We start from the raw sequence: 17,936 nt of genomic DNA, 5'->3' as shown, positions 1-17,936 counted from the left end.
GCACCAAAAATCACCACCACGCCTATTTGCTATGTGTAAAAAGTCCTTATCGACCCATTTTCTAGGAGAGAAGAAAAAATAAGTAATTCAAAAGGATGCAGATGACGATTACCGCCCGCTCCGCCTTCTTCCACATGCACCGTTCCATAAGACACTGAATTCCTAAACGCTACCGTCCACTATCAGTGCGGGTCATACACTGACCGAGTTTTGGGTTGGAAGGCAAATTCTCTCTCTCTCTCTCTCTCTCTCTCTCTCTCTCTCTCTCTCTCTCTCTCTCTCTCTCTCTCTCAAGACCTTTCGTGTTAGTCTCGCTTTTGGAATTCCTTCTCTGGCCACTGCTTCCACGATAAACACGAATCAAGGCAGGCAGGAGCTATACTTGTCTGGCTGGCAGAGCCCTGGTGGTTTATCTTGAGATGTCTTGTTTGGGAAGGTTGATGACCTGATAGGAAGGTGAGGGATATACAGTGTTTTCTCCTTTTTTTATTACATACATACATATACATAATTTTTTTTTTTTTTTTTAAGTTCCAAGTGCTCTGGAGAAATATGTATGTGCTTCACTGTTATTTAGGTAGCAAACCCCATCGATATATTTATTTATCGAGTTACAATTGCAGTCCTAACTTGGACTGTGGTTATTAAGTTGCTGCTATTGAAAAATAACATAATTATGCTATTAGATGACTAGAATGTAATTTGTGTAATACTGTGGTTAAAGGATATATTAATTTCTCCAAGTACATGAACCATATGTTTATCTAACTTTTTTATGTACTTTTAGCGATTATTTTTGGTGAAAACTACTCGGTTTATTATTTTTTGTTTCTCCTTCCCTTGGTGTGTCATGTACAGTATCTCGATTTGCAACTTGAGGTTTTCCCCAAGTACCAGTATTTCCCTTTGAGGAGTTCTTCCTCATATAAGGCAATATTACCATTCCCTGGATTTAGTCAAGTTATGGTTTTGTTTTAACATTTCTGCAAAGTTTTGAAGATCAGTGGACTGATGTTTTTGTAGTTTTTTCAGTATTCATTCATTGGTGTTTGGGGTCTAAAAGATATTTCATGTTGGCTATTTAGTTAGTAATTTGTTTCTTCTAAAGTTGAGGAAGAAAGTCTTCTTTCAGTTTTGATGATATTAACTCTTGACCATTTAATTATTTATTTCCGTTATGCTGTCAAAATATACTATATTTGGATCTGGCCTAAAATTAATGTTCCTTTTTATGGTGCTACGAAAGCTGTACTTTAATTTTTAACTTTCAATTGTTTTTTGGGGTTATTCATACTTGTAGTACCAGCTGTAGCCTGTTCATTGTCTTACAGGTAGGGTAATTATTATTTTACGTTGCACTTATCTGGGTAATTCATCCAAGGTGACCTAGTGGGGATTTCGCCAGTGCTTTAAGGATCGTCAGTCAGTCTAGATTGGATCAAGCACTGAGGGCAAGTTTGCACATCAGTTCTGCAGATGCAGAAGCATGTGGTCAAACTCCACCCTCCATCAAAACCAGCGTGTAGACAAAGCTGGGTCAATTAAAAAGACAGAAAAAAAGCAAAAATTAACATGGGACCAGGTTTTGTCTGGATACTCTTCTTGCATCTTCCTCATATCATGCAAACCTCCACTAATCTGGGGCGGTCTGCACGTTGAATGAGGGCTTTTCATTTTTTCCACTAGACGGGTTTAAAGGGCATACAGTGTTGAAACCAGTCAGCCACTCAGTGTGGCAAAGTGGAATGTCTCCCCAGGTGTAGTTCAGACCTACGGTGTGCTCATAGGATTGCCACCTGATTGTTTAGTTGCCTTTTTTTTTTTTTTTTTGGAGGTTTCTTCACATTGCAATCCCAGTATGATAATTGAACTTTTTGTTCCTTTACTTAAAATCATTGCAAATTTTGCCTAATTGCAAACAAAGTTCTGATCAGTATCATAATCAGCAGACTGCGAGATATATGAGTATGCAGGACGCATTTCAAATCTTCTGTAGGGCAGTATAAGGACTCGCTGATGTTGCCTTTCCATTTACTTCACCAGAAAAATGTTAACTTAAACACTGGAACACATCTCAAGTGCTCTGACCATTTTTATTCAGTTTTTCCCCTTCATAGAATGGCCATTAGCATGAATGAATGAATGATTTTGAGTTATCTGGCATCGTGACAACTGGGTCATTGACAACGAGCCATTAGCATGAATGTAGTGGTAAAGTTCTCAACTCAAGTCTTACAGTTTCAAAGCTGTTGTACCAGGTTCTTCCTTTTTTATAAATTACTGTCAGAATATTTATAAGGAAAGGATTTCCACCCGAGTTGGGTATCAGATACAGTATTGTTTTTTATTTTTAGCCCAGTAGATTTGTAAGAACTCCTGCTGCATCATTTCTCAAAATTCTTTCGAACAACATTTCTCAAAATGCTATTTTTTAAACTTCTATAGTCATTCAGGAGGAAACAAACAATTCTGGTAAATAGGAAATTTATTTACATTACAGTGTCTATCATGAGTTGGGCATTATGCCGTCAAGTCAAAATATATATAGCCACTAATTTCTTGTTCTAAAGATGAGGAAAAGCAATAGCACTGACTTTAAAATATAATACTGTAATGCCATCACTACTTTCCTGTGCACTCAAGCTCTGCTCATAAGAAACACAAGACTGAAAAACGCTTGAAACAATTCTTTACCGCACAAGAATAAATAAGCTCAGACAAAGCAGTTGATCAACCAAAAATTAAAATTTTACATGCAAACGATAAAGTAAAAATCAAACAGAAAGGACAAGAGACAGAAGGTGGTAAACATTCCTGCCACACTCCTGTATTACTATACATTTGAAATAAAAATAACTTTGGTACTAAAGATTTGTAACTAAATAAGGAAGAAATGTTCCAAATTTTGCTCTTAAACAAATCTTATGGGTAATATCTCTCACCTGAAGTGAAGAGCACAGGTTAAACATGCTTCACATAATTTACCGAGGAATGACAAGAGTGCATAACAAATGAAAATAAGGGTAAAAGCGTTCATAAACCACTTCAAATAAATTAGGGCTATAGCAAAGGAAAGATAGAAATTCTGAGTGTTCAGTAACAATTTAGGTTTAAATGACGTACACAAGAGGCATGTATCATAGACAGAAAAGCAACTATCCTACTTGCTACCTGCTTATACTTTCTCAAAACTCCAAGCCTAGGATAAACTCAGCCCAATGGCTAGAAGGCACACTAGAGAGAGCATAATTCATCTGCTGAAGTTTCTAGAATAGAAAATAAATCAAACAAGGCAGTAGCAAATTTACAGGTTGCAATATAATCTGTCAGCATTTATAATGAGAGACAGACCCTAACTACTGTCTGCTCTATCAGAAAGGGAATGCCTCCTGCACTACTGGTATAAATTTGCATTCATTTTAAGATTGTCACATTCAAGCTGATAAGAAAGGTAGTCTATTAAAATCTTAGGTCTTCTATACTAGATTCATGATGTAGGCAAGACTGAAATATGTTTGCTTGGATTTTGGGATTGTATGCTACTCAAATTTCTTAGTGAAAATACTGGATTGGGTATTATAGTACAAAATTAATTAAAAAATGGCATTACCCTCTTAAAATAACTTCGTAGTACATACAGTTGTCATATTATTAGCTGTAGTGTATGAAATTGGCAAACTGTGTTTCACACTTGAGCTAAAGAGACATACAGGTTCCTTCACAGTAGCATGCTGTTATAAATACAATATTATCATTACGTCAGTGATGGTTTTCGTAAGCTCTTTCAGCTCTTGAAAGGACCCTGCAATTTTAATTATACATGGGCAGCTATGTACCCCCTGAATAAACACAAGTTAGAAATCCAGTCAGTAACTGGAATTTACATTTTTATTTTAATGGTCTATTAATCCTTTATAACTTACTATGGGTATAAAACATTGCCACTTCAGAAACTCCAAATGATATGTTGCATGTTAAGCCATGAAGAGCAGAAGTAGCATCAAATGTACCCCAGCCCTTGGGCTGTGAATGTAATTTGATCCTTTTATCACCAAGATGAAATAAAAAATATGCACCTATATGATATGGCTAGAGTACTCCTTCTCCCTTGTTCTCTTATTGCTCAACAAGCCTTTCGAACTTCTAGATTTTAAAAGAATGTCAACATATATCACACCTGCATTTTAATGCTTTGAGCTGGATTTGGCACTGAAAAGCAGATTGCAATTCTTTACCGTAATTTTCTGCTCAATATGGTATCTTCATTTTCATCATAATGTTTGTTTGCCCTTTAGTTTAATAATGTAAAATCACGAAACTTGAGATTTACAGCCGTATGCAGGAAGGTAATTTTTTTATTAGGAAAACTGTGGCATAAATAATGCATTCTACAATAATACAGTTATTTATTTACAAAAAAGGTGGCCCAAAAGCACTTATCTTTCTTACTACAGTATATTAGACAATACAGCACTGTATTCCATTTTCATACCCACCCTCAATAAATCACAAAATTATGGTCTTAAAAAGCTAAAACACTGTTGGATTAGTAACCACTTCAACAATTTTAGTTCTTACACTTTTGGTGTATCTTACCACTGGTGTAGTTATGGGACAGTAATATTAGCCAGTCTTGCTCACGCAAAAATCAAGGGTTTGGAAAGAGCAACAGGAAAATTCGATGAAACATGCTGTCATTACTTATGTCAATTCCGTTGGTTTTTCCTAATAATAATTCTAGGCAAACTTAAAAGCATATACAAAGCACCATAACAATGTAGAGTTGCTGATATTTCAGTGGTAGACAAATGTTTTAGAATAATGACAAGCTGTAAATATATTTTTGAGGGTTAACAGTGATGATAGTATAGAAAAACAAGTGACCATCAATTACAAAAGAAATAAACTAGATACAGTATCACTTGATAATAGCAACACTATACTGTATATCAATTTTTCAAGAAAACCAAAACAAATAATGAGGAAAAACCCACTACACACATCAAATTTACACTTAAGCAAACATTTTCTCACACTACTGGAGCAGAAGTAATCAGGAAGGCACTGACCATTTAAAGCAAAGAAAAAAAACTTTAAAACAAATTTGCATCATTTTCATCACTGAGCAAGAACCTTTTTAACTGTAGACTAAAAAAAAAAAAAAATCTATTTTGATAATGAGTTATCAATTATTTACCTTGTTTTGACTTTGTGATGAAATTCTCCTCTGTAAAATGTAGCAAGGAGGGTTTGTCTCATGTCTGGCATTATTTACTATTATCATTATTTATAAACACCTTAACCAGACCATTCAATTAAAGGCAGAAAACCATGAAGTAAGTCCTGAACATCAGCTTTTTTTTTTTCATTCAACTTGATTAAACCGTCTGTAGCCAAGAGGGAATAAGGTTGACAGTCAATCTTATTCATTCCTGGCTGCAGGTGGTTTAAACATATAAATAACTGCTGATGATAGGAAAAAATAAGTTTCTTTAACAGGGTTACAGCTCTGACTTTATTTTTTCTGCAATAACTAATTACTCTTATGTTGTGCTAGTCATGGTGCCATCTAAGTTGGGAAAAAATCCTGTAGTTACATTATACAATATTACAGTCAAAATTTCAATTTGTGATATTTCGCAAAATACTTCTTGTGTGGATCACTAATCAAAATAATTACACTACATGTTCATTAGTTTTTAGTAGCCAAAATGACCTATCTTCTTTATTTCCTTTCATTTTTAGGATGCACTCCGAAATGAAAGCCTAGAAACCAAAGAGGAAATAATTGAAGAAGCTTTTCCTCTCTGGTGGGATTTAAACCCACACAGGATATGAGAGAGAGGCTACCCCCATGCTACAAAGAAGGATAAGATTTTATACCAGCTCATATTTACATATATTCATCCAATTCATACACATTTTAACAAAACCAAAATAGGCCCATCCTTCCTACTGACAAGGCTTAGCATTTATTGCTTTATAGGCTGAAATATACAGAATCTACTGGTCACATTCACCTTACACATGTACTTTTAATAGCTACAGTGAGTTCTAAGCTAAAATTTCCTCAAAGGTTGGATACACTTTTTTCCGAAAGGCTGAATCCAAATGGATGGTATTTATTCTTCTCTTCTCTCTCTCTTGCAGAACAACTATTTATTATATTTGAATATGTATTTGGACAATCTTGAGATAAATCTGGGAAAATCTTTGCATACAACGGGCCCCAATTCAAAATTGTTGAAGACTTAAGTGTGCTGTTCATGACAGTGTAACCCGTACAGCTTGCTAGGGCTGCAGGTGTAGTTGTTACGTTTTGTGTAATAAAAATGAAAGAATTAGCTTTCAGCTACAGAATAAGTTGGGAAAAGCTCAAACATTCATCAAATTAAAAAAATGTACATACACAATCTACAAGTATATATACTGTACAGTTTTTAAGATGATGCGATGTTTCACTGAGTTCAAAATAGTTTAAAAAAAGTTACTGAAACTAATTTCTCTTTGCAGTGATGTTATTACAATAGTCATTCCTTACATTTTGTTTTGTATATGGCACTACCAAATCTTGACCACTTTATTGTAAGGAAAGGTATATAGTTTTATAGTGTTTAACTTATTTCTTCGTACAAATTTCATATGGTATAAAACACTCAACTTTCAGTTGATTTTAATTACTTGAAGGAAATATTCGAAAGCAATCCTAAGTTTTATTGGTGGCCACCTGAGCAAGTCATAGACAAAATTTAACATACGGACCTCACACAAATTAGGTGAACCTCTTAGTTTAACTATAGGAAAATTGGTTAAAATACAGCTATGCTTAGCACTGATCCCAGGCCAGTCACTGAAGAACCCTGTTCATATTGCTTTGTCATAAATCTCGAGTTTTTCCAAAAAAGTGTTTGTTTTGGGGCATTATGAAAACAGAAATTTACTGCACAGGCACCATAGTTACCCAGGAGTAAGCTGAGCTGTATTTATAAAACTCTATCAAAATTCACTTGAGAAAAGACCTCTGGAAATAATCTCCAATCAAACCAGACATCAGGCCTGACAAAGGGTATTTGAGGAGCCACATATCAAATTGAAAAAAATTCAGAAGTTGACACAATGAAAGGTAAAGGTGCATGGAATTATGGTAATGTTGTAATCAGTCTGTCATACAGTTTAAGATGGCAGTTCAAAATAAGAGGTTCTCAACAGGTTATGTTTTGCCAAATTGTGAGAGTTGAACAATGTCAACAGAATTCCTTTTGGATTTATACTATGAATACTGAGCTCAGCTTTCATTCACAGCTTTTTTACTACTGTCCCCAACTAAAGGATTAACAAATTCCGTTGAACGATGCAGGTTTAGTAATCAAAGCTCCCCCTAGACCCAAAGTTTAGCATTTGTTCTTGGCTTTAAATTATATAATGTTTATATCATAAACAACATGAAGTAGTTTGTCAAGACTGCTAATCAGTTCAAAGTTTTTAAAAAGCCCCTTTTTACAATATTTAAGGTACAGAAATGATTGAAGTAATATGGCATTTTTTCCAAAATTTTACAGCTATATAGGTTCACAGAATGGATTTTTTGGCCTGAATTTCATGTATATGATATCCTTTCTGATACCAATATAATACCCATAGCCAAATAACACAAAATTTTCACCTCAAATTTGGCCAGCTCCTTTACTGATCCACTCGATTGCATCTTTTACGACTAGGATGAGCTGTATCTGTCAGTGTTAAAAGTACCAAGAGGTGGAGGACAGGTTGAATGCTGTCATAATTTCACAGACTTCCCTCTCTAAAGAGGATCACTCATATCGAGTCGGGTTTTTACACTCAGTTTCAAGGAGGTAGATTTAAGGTGTTGCCAAGCTGCTTGAGAACAAATGGAGCCATTAATGAACAAAGAGTTCATTATGATCTAGCAGGGGCATGTTGTGAAGCAAGAGGTTTTTTTTGGAAAAGGCCTATATTCATTGAATCAGCATAAAGATATCAAATATCTTATGGAATCTGTGTAGTCTCAAAATGCAATAAAACAAAAGGAAATTAATCCTAACCCTCTATTCAGCCTCACTAAAGTGTCTACATCCATGCAAACCCATGACTCAGGGCAAGGTGCTTGAGAAGTACCCACAAGCTCAGCAAACAAAAATTTTTTTCTTTAAACCAATTCCTCCTTGCCCTCCATCATCCACTGCTGCTGTACCTAAGTATCCCATTTTTTTTTTACCAGAGTACTGATTATTCCCATTCTATCGTTCTGTTGGATTTCAGATTTTTTTTCTACATAACTGGTCATGAGAAAATTCAATTAAATTTTAATTAAATAGCCAGTTGTATAACTAAATTGGGATAGAAATAATATATTCAAGTATGTGAACAGATAGTAAATGAATATCTTATAATACTAGGAATCGTGGTTTTTCCTCTTCTAGAGATTTATACATAAAAGAAGTGTATGGAAACAAGCAGTAGTTAACAAAAACAACAATTTTTAATCAAAATGTAAAGGTGACTGGCAAATGCAGTGATGGGTAAACCTGTATATTTTGCATAGCACTGTATTTTCAATTTTCATTCTGTTGCATCATGCAAGTAACTGCTGAAAATGAGTACACTATCTAGGAACATTGTAGCATGATTATCATGTAAAAACAAGGAAGAATACATGAAATTTTCCTCATATTTCATTTGCATTAGCAGGGTTTCTGTTGTTTCTACAGACATAAAAGGCTGCTTTGATAAATAACTACAGTTACATCCTGTACACTTGACTTATTATTCCATTGGGATATTATGCAAGCATTTTATATAACAGCAGACACTACCACCCCTTAAACTTATTTGTGCACACCTGCCAGGTAAATGACTGAAAAAGGGAAATCTACTTTCCTTATCACCAGAATAAATTGTCTGCATTTGTAGCAAGACATAAGAATGTTGATTTAAACTGAATTCCTGCTCTGTCACATGAATACATGAAAGCTATCTTCTAGAGATACCATGCTATCTTACACGATATGGAGAAAAAGGATCACAAAAAAAAAAAGTATGTTACATAAAAGATCAGCACTTCCTTAATTAACATTCATTCAAAACTAGACTTAGAATTCATAAAAATGTCTATGTATACTCATGATGACATTTTAATTTTTCAATAGAACACTCTTACCATAAACGTGCCCTATAAAATCAAATGCTGAAAGGAGGTGAATGAAAGAAACAGGGGCAATGACAGAAAAGAGGCCAAACACAATCTGCCAAGATAAAATGTTTCTCCCAAAAAAACAAACCATAAGAAAAGAATATAAATTAGACATCATTAATAACTCTTATCCTCCTTTGACCTGCTGGGTTAGGGCCAAGAATGATCTAAGCTTCTCATTAAGAGAAAGACAGACAAGCAGACAAAAGGACAGACTGAGAGAAGGATAACCAAGAGGTAAATTATCTACCACATGCATTAAACTTTTCTATAAAATAAAAAAATAATAGCTCCATAACATCATTTTATAACACTTAAGTATTATAATAGAAACAAGCTTTAGATTTACAATATACATGATTGGAAAAAATATTAGGCTTTATATCTAAACATAAAACCTAAAGAACACCTATTAACCAGAAATGGCAGAACTGGTAAACAGTATTAGAATGGCATTGGATGCCTTTAATCACTCAGATGTATTATGATCAATTTTACTAAAAATCAATACTCTTTATACAAAAACACTTATATACTGTATCTACAAAACATAACACCTTTCTTTCACATTATTAATCCCTCTGTTTCCTTAATCTCTTATCACAATCTTGTTAAATAACGTAACTGGCTTGAGGAGGGCTTTTCATATCACTGGATATTCACTATTTCTTAATCAAAACTATCACAACTTTGGTCAGTACTGATAATGTGACAGAATTTCATTTTACATCTCTAAAAGGTATGCAAATTACAGCCATGATTCATGTAAAATAAATGACTATACTCTGCAATGCTTATAGAGCTAGTATTTATGCAGATTCCCTTTAAGGATTGCAGATAATAATAATAATAATAAAAAAAAAAAAAAAAAAGTCACCTGGGGTCTAAGTATATTAGGTATATTCTAGGTAGGATGGCAAAAAAAATTTCTATGAGCACCAAGATAACAGACAGCCAATTTGCAAAAATTCAATGTTCATGAGAGTTATTTCAAATTACATACAAGGCGAGAGAAAGACACAACCAAGGAGCATACAAGACCACTGTATCTGATCTTCGTAATGATGTATCCGATCTTCCTCTGTCTTGTTGATGAAGCACTGCACAGGTTTATAAAACTATCCTGGGATGTGATGAGGTACCAAAATACATAAAAGCATCAGAGTGGAAGTTCTAAAGATTTGTAGAATCTGGCACTTGCTCCTCTTCACTTGGGGTAGAGGCTGCTGTGTCAGTGGACGGAGGCCATGTGAATTTCCCCGATCCACCACTTTTCAAGGCTGCTGGCAAAAAAAAAAAAAAAAAAAAAAAAAAAAAAAGCATATTAACATTTCATTATATCAAACAATTTACAGAACAAAACATCAATATTCAAATACTAGTATGTGTATTCAATCAGTAACTGACACATACATTTTGAAAACTTGTCTCTACTACAATCCCACTCTTTGTCAAAAAACTGCATTATTAGTATGCTCAATGCCTGGGCAAACTATAACTGTAAATCTGTTTAAACATTTCCTTTTAACAAGTATTTAAGGAATGTTTACTTCTTAAGTAGTTCCAGAAGGCCTCAAAGTGAATTCACAGTCTTCCTATGATACTTTTACAGTATTAATAAGAATTACTTCAAGATGTAATGTAGCAGCAATACCTAAAAATATACTACACAAAACCCTTCATGTGTCAAAAATAATTTCACTCCAAAACTTTAAAAATAACCTGAAAAGCAAAGGAAAAATAACTACTGTGGTGGACTCTGATACCCGAGGTAAATATACCATCCAAGAAAGAACTACCATCATGGTTTGGGAGTTTACTCTTCATGTGTAAGAAGAGAAGTTGTCCCAAGCTCAGATAACCGAAGAGGGTTGAGCATAGGGTTAATGCCTTTGCCATATACAGAGAAAATGAAATGTTTAAGTTCTTAAGAATAAAAGAGAATCATAAAATTTAAGCTAAACAGCCACACCTTGGGGCACCCTTAGCAATTCAGTACAGTACTTAAGGCAGTGAAAAGAGGGAATTAGAGTGGTTGGACAGCTCTAAGAAAATGACATTTTTATGATAAAGTTTTATACATACTTACCAAGTAATTACATTGCTTATAGTTTCACTCGCCAGCAGCTTAAAAATTCTGAAATTCGCGGAACGACTTCTACAGCGAGATTCAATTGTTTTTGCCCTTCTTTCCACATGAGGGGAGGAGGGAGGGCCTGATTCATAATTATTTGGTAGGTATATATAAAACTTTATCATAAAAATGTCATTTTTATATGTGTAACTTACCTAGTAATTACACTGCTGAATCCCAAATTGACATGGAGTTGGGATATATGGATTAACTACCCCAAAACATTATGGATGATAATGAGTTAGAGGATAACACTATTAGCATTGGTACAATGCTTGTCATTCCCTACCAGGTAAGAGAGCTGCTGCAGGTAGATACTGCCTCTGGTCAGCACTCAACCATGTAGGGTGTAGCGAGTTGGCCAGAAGCACCTCCACATCAGTGGGTACTTTGCAGCAAGGGATGAACCCGGTGACTAACAAAGTAAACAAGAAGCCAGTTGCCCCTGCCCTGGGCACATACTGACAAACCAAATGACCAGAATCAATAAACATGATCATCATCTACACCACAAAATATACAAACACCACCCACCCATTAAAACTAAGACTGGTGGGTCTCCAGGTATACAGTACCCCCAGGTTTCCCTTACGACTCAACCCCTAAGTTCAAGGTGAAGATAACGGCCCTAAAATACTACAATTTTCAAAAGTATTTTCCACGTCACGAAGATAATGAGTCACAAAAATCAACTTGCACCTCCAGTAAGTCGCTTGAAGAACTGATAATAGAGAGGTTGTGCATGGAGACAGCTCTGATCTCGTGAGCTTTAGCTTTGACGGACATTAAAGCCTCTTCTCCAACCTGAGAATGTTCCTCAGAGATCAGATCCTTCAAGAAGAAGACAAGCGTTCTTTGACAAGGCATGAAACGGATTCCTAACCGAGAACCGCAAATTACTCCTAGGACCTTGAATCTTCTCCATTCTGTGCAACTAGTACCTCAGTGCTCTTACTGGGCACAAAACTCTCTCCTCCTCATCTGGACCTAATATTTCCATCAGGCTTTTAATAGTGAAGGAACAAGGCCAGTGCTTGGCTGGGTCTTCATTCTTTGCTAAAAAGCCCATGGTGAAAGAACATACATCACCTTGGGAAAATCCCACTCTCCTGTCAAGAGCATGCACTTCACTGACCCTTTTGGAAGTCACTAATGTCACAAGAAAGACGGTCTTCCTGGTAAGATCTCGTAATGAAGCAGAACAAAGAGGCTCAAAGCGGGGTCTGGAGAGCCACTTCAAAACTATGTCCTGATTCCAAGGGACAGCCTCTTGCCCCTTGGATCTGGAGATATCGAAGGATTTTATGAGCATAGCCCTGTATCCTCTGATCGTAGAGGAGGACAGGCCCCTAGATGTCCTCAAGTACAGTACAGGAGAAATTCGGCAGTGTCTGCTACAGACGTCTTATAAGATGAGATGTCATGTCTTCTACACCAGGCTCTGAAGATTGTCCACTTGGCTTGATAGACTTTGTCAGAAGAGCAGCACCTACACTTGGCAATAGCCTCTGAAGTTGTTCTTGAAAACCCCCTCTGTCTGAGGAGTTTCCTGACAGTCTGAACCCTTTCAGGGCCAGAGTGGACAATCCTTGGTGGAACCGCCTGAAGTTGGGTTGTCGGAGCAGACTTGGTCGCTGTGGTAACAACCTTGGGAAATCCATCAGCAGCTTGAGGAGATCCAGAAACCAATCCTGAGAGCTGGGTAAAGGAGTAGGTTCAATAGTCAGAGAATTGGGAACAGGTGACACAACGGGAGCAGGCAAAGGTAAAGCAGGAATATCATCGCCAGCAGAACTAACTATGGTCTTGCTATCTACTGTCTGTTTTTCAGCTCTAGCAGCCGCCTTATATTTCCTGTCTCTGTCCAATTTTGCTAAATGAGACCCCAAAACCTATTTTCTAGCATCCCACTCTGCCTAGTATTGCAGCCTTTGCTGCAATAGCGTAGGCTAGTAGCACCAGCATCACACATACTAAATCTAAGAAGTCAACGCTTGACTTATAATCTAAGTCAAATTGAAGCAAAAGCATCCAAACTGAAAATTAACGGTCTCGCTAAGAGAACCTAATGTAAATACAAAAGCCTTATGCTACCAGTACTTCACCCACAGAAGAATCTCAAAAGGAAAACCAATGAAAGCCAAAATTTAAGCTGACTGCTCATAACTGAACCACTGTCGGAACTGACAGAAAAACAATTGAATCTCACTGTTGAAGTCATTCCTCTCTTACCCAAAAGTGAGCGGGGACTAGTCACCTACACCAACACTAGCACTACCGCAAATTTCAAAATTTTTAAGCTGCCTGCATGTGAAACTATAAACAATGTAATTACTTGGTAAGTTACATATATAAAATGACAAATTTTTAAAGTAATCTGTACTTTTCCTAACATACAAACCTGAGGTCTATACATATGGGGATTTACTTTCAGCGCATGCTGGAGCCATCCATTTAACTTAAAACATGGTGGATACTGGTAGCTGGCTGCCGACAGAAGGAGAGGAATCCCCTCCATCCAGTTGGTAGGCATTCACTTTACCTTTTGGCCCAGGAAGCAGAATGAGGGGTAGGTCGAGGTGGGCCATTTATGTAAAGACCTCAGGTTTGCATGTTAGGGAAAATACAAATAACTTTTAAAAATCTGTCATTTCTACCTACATGTGTACAAACACTCGATCTTTACATAAGGGAGACTTTCTCCTTGGTGGGACGATCCTAATAAAATCTCTAAACTGACTGGTAGTTTGCCTCACCTGGGGGGTGGACTGAAAGATGGAAGAAAGAATGCAGGTAAAGTATAAGGCTAAAAAAAGAGAAGTATGGGCTGTTAGGGGCCAAAGGGACACTGCAAACTCCCTTTAGTAATGCTTACTGTAGGTGTGTTATGGCACTACCCATGTTGGGATAAAAAGTCCTTAGGGGTCTAGTGCAGGCAACAGTAGGTCAGCATGGGGTCCATGAGCCAATGGATTTCATAAGTGAGAGGGAAAAACTAGTGGTAAAAGTTTTTCTATCTCATACAAATTTGAAAAATATGTCTGATCTTCAACTGAAGCCTTCCTTATTGTTTTGCCATACCACATGGAAAACTAGAAAGGAAATCTCTCTTATCTTCTGCCTTCTATATCTCAATCATTGCCTCTACATATGAATTAAGTGTAACATTTCTCTTCTTAGGAACACTCATTAGTTTTACATATTGTTCCCTGTACGAGACAGAAACCAAGTTCTTTTGCACTGTATCAATTCCCAAACTTGACAATTAAACTACATAATCCATATCCTAAGGATCATCTTGTACACTTTATCACAGATTTCACAGGAAAATCACCATAGTGCTAACACCAACAGGATACAACATTACTGAACCACAGCACTGTTAGGCAAGCAAGTGCAAAGATAAACTTGGAAAATGAAAATGGAGATCAAAGTGATAGCAAGGGAAATGCAGTCTCAAAACCTGCCAGCTTTACCACCTGAACATTCTGGGGAACATAGACCCAACATCAACACAATACAAACAAAGGATGAACTGCGGTGACACTCAGGAACCAATGGATCTGTACACACATGCGCATAACCAGCCGACAACTGTTCTTTTTGTTTAAAGAACTTTTGTAATGGGAAAATTTACAAAATGAGCCCTATAAGTATTGGGTGGTTTGTGATACATTATAATATAATACTACATAAGAAGATTTTAAGATAAAAAGGTGGCTGAAATTAACAAAACATTTTTAAAAAATTGTGAACATTTTTTAACAATGTAAAAAGACTTACCAATACTCCAAGACCTGATAATAAACATTTTACACTAAAGAATACGTATTAAACTTTAAATTTTAACAGAAAATGAAACCCTGGCTTTACTCATCTCTGTTTTTAAAATCACCAACATTTCCAAAACAAAATCAAACTTCTTTTCATATAACCAGAAGAATTTTGGATTTCAATAGAAAAATGCCACAACAATCATGTAGTTACTGAAATGTAACTTTGATGTTAATTAGATGAACCATTTACAAAATCATGCAAAATTTCTATCATAACATTATAAAATTCATGATGCAGAAAATGCTACATATAACAATCTACAGATCTAGTATTTAGCTATAAAATTTCCTACACTAATTCTAGTACAAGAGACATTCAACATGCTAGATAATAGTAAAGGTACTGTACACTGACTAAATATTCAGCTAATCAAAACCACAGATAAAGTTACTACAATAAAGCATCTGAAAAATGAAAATTTACTAAAAATAAGACATACATAATGAAAAAATATCAAGGGCAGCTGTAGGCCAATTACTATTATTTGTTTCATAATTCTGTACACTATGGGAAAATTACAAAGGGGAGCTGGAAACCAACTGCTATAATGTGTGTCCAGTTCTGTTCATAAGACAACGTTTAGTGTAAGAAAATGCGCATATAAAATATGCATAAAAATTCATTACTGCAGATGTACACTGACCAACTGTCAAAAGATAAATCAGACAACTCATTCTGCGTTCAGTAACCAAATAATCACAATATAAAAGAAGAAAATGTGCATAATGTGCATGGATCAAATGCAAGTGTACAATTCTGCAATTAAGCTGAATACTATACAAACAATTAGTTCTCATGGCAAGGCGTGACATAGCTACAAAAACAAGAGATTTTTGACAAACCTGTATGATGAGAATTCAAGGGGGCAATGGCGTCCAACTGTTCAGAGGAGAATGACGGGGGTCTTGCTAATAACTGTGGAGGCTTATCTGGTTTGGGTGGCTTCCAGGGTTTCTCAGGGAGGTTCGTACTCCCTGAAGGAGGTGTTGGTTGGAAAAAAGATATACTAAAACTCCAAAGGGCGTCTAGCAAACTAACACTGCATGTGGCGATTCCACAAACAATAAGTAACTAACAAAGACAGACTTCCACACCCTACAGGCACAGATTACTAATTTAAGGTACCTTGATAAATAATATCAAAAGACTGCCACAAACCCAATATAAGGCTTAGAAACAGAATCCTGCAAAATTTACAATAAACTTGCAAAATGAAAAATAGGATTATACAATTTTATCCTTGAATGTCAATCAAATATGCCTAACACGCCAAACAGTATTACTGAAGATATTCAAGACTCCAAGTAAAAGAAATAGACATATAATATGTCAACAGATCTCTCCTTTAAATTTCCTACAACCCAGGTTCCAAAACCCAAATATAAATGGCTAAGAGAGGGCATAATGTTTACAGCCACATAACCAAAGCATTTTCCCCCAAAATACCATTATTAGTCTAAACCAAGGGACTCTATGCCATATGTACACTGAAGTGAAGCAATTTGTTGACCAAATAAAATCTTACAGGTTTCCATCATTTACTATTAAAACAGAAAAGCTATTTTGGTATTTATTCATAATATCACAGCAGAAGAAACTTATTCAGCCAGGAAGTTATAAAGCCAAAGTTACAAAGAAATTACATTCAAATCACTAATGCTGTCTATGAAAAAGCTAAATTCTACACTGAGAAAAATTAGAATTTTATTTTAGTTTGAGTATAACTGACTCTTCAAATTTACAAGCCTTTTGGCAAAGGTTTGGCAGTCTCTGGGGATAAGCAAATTTTATCTGAACACTGAATATCTAAAAAAATTACTTTTCTTAACAGATTTCACCTTACACATAAAACATGACGTTGAATGTTAACTTTGAGCTTCCTACAGAGGGATCACCCTATACATTCCCAAAGATGAAACACCAACTTGACCTTGCCTCATTCTTGCTATGAGTGCAATAGACTGTGACTGATGGAAGAAAAGCAAGAAATGACTTATGAAGTGTGAGAATCAATTTATAGGGTAGGGATGTCACTGTCGATTAAGACTAAGCTACTTTATCTGTATCTTCATATTCTTTAATACCTTTAATAGGCAAGGATACAGCACAGTTCAACACACATGTAATATTCATATAGTTTATGGAAAGAGTATTATTTTTCTTGAACTAAGGAATTTTTTGGACTAAGTTTTAAATGCTTCTGTGACAATTCTAGAATTGCTGAAAATTATCAACTTATGTACAGGTGCGTTTTTAATATTTTATTCTTGGGAGCAGGTACAACAGTGGACAATTCTACCATGAATAATGGCTACAGTGGGTAGTGAAAGCAGTTTTTTCTTTATCTGGAGATCATCATCATCGTAATATTCGTACTTCACCTTTTCCCTTTTTGAGATCAGATGTGAAGGGAGTTCTTTCCACTGTCCTCTGTTTTGTGCATTTCTACCTGAACTACTATTAGGTCTAGGTTTTCACTTATCTCTTTTCCCATGATTTTCTAACCTTCTTATAGGTGTTGTGGCACCCATCACATGAGTCTATGAATCGTTTAGGATCCTTGGGCAATTCTGCAGGGAGGACCCCAAGGTTGAAAGCTGATAATATGTTTAGTTCATGATGATATCTGTCAAGAAAATTAGTCTCATGTATATTTACATATAATTTGTTTTCTACCCCAGAGTTTGACCATTTTATCAAAAATAAGTTATAGATCCACACTTTACGTCCACCATCTTCATAAACCAACTAAAT

General features: G+C 35.7%; 1 protein-coding gene and 1 long non-coding RNA gene across 4 annotated transcripts in view; one reads left to right on the top strand and one right to left on the bottom strand.

Moving 5' to 3' along the window:
• LOC136845884 (uncharacterized) overlaps positions 1 to 17,936 on the top strand; it is a 315,993-nt gene that overhangs the window by 282,284 nt on the left and 15,773 nt on the right. The window lies entirely within an intron of this gene.
• Positions 4,340 to 17,936, bottom strand: part of LOC136845881 (rho GTPase-activating protein 17-like) — a 70,414-nt gene continuing 56,817 nt past the window's right edge. Inside the window, exons 10-11 of one of the 3 annotated variants that reach the window (XM_067116316.1) lie at positions 16,025 to 16,156; positions 8,479 to 10,491 (exon numbers count right to left, since the gene is read on the bottom strand). In XM_067116316.1, coding sequence (XP_066972417.1) covers positions 10,385 to 10,491; positions 16,025 to 16,156 — 239 coding nt within the window. In that variant the 3' untranslated portion in view covers positions 8,479 to 10,384. Of the gene's footprint in view, positions 10,495 to 16,024; positions 16,157 to 17,936 lie in introns of all 3 variants that reach the window. The other 2 variants (XM_067116318.1, XM_067116317.1) reach the window with 2 other exon arrangements.

This window comes from Macrobrachium rosenbergii, chromosome 14 (assembly GCF_040412425.1).
Source record: "Macrobrachium rosenbergii isolate ZJJX-2024 chromosome 14, ASM4041242v1, whole genome shotgun sequence".
Lineage (NCBI taxonomy): Eukaryota > Metazoa > Arthropoda > Malacostraca > Decapoda > Palaemonidae > Macrobrachium > Macrobrachium rosenbergii.
The sequence above is the reverse complement of the archived record's forward strand: the minus strand, read 5'-3'. Positions and strand labels throughout refer to the sequence as shown.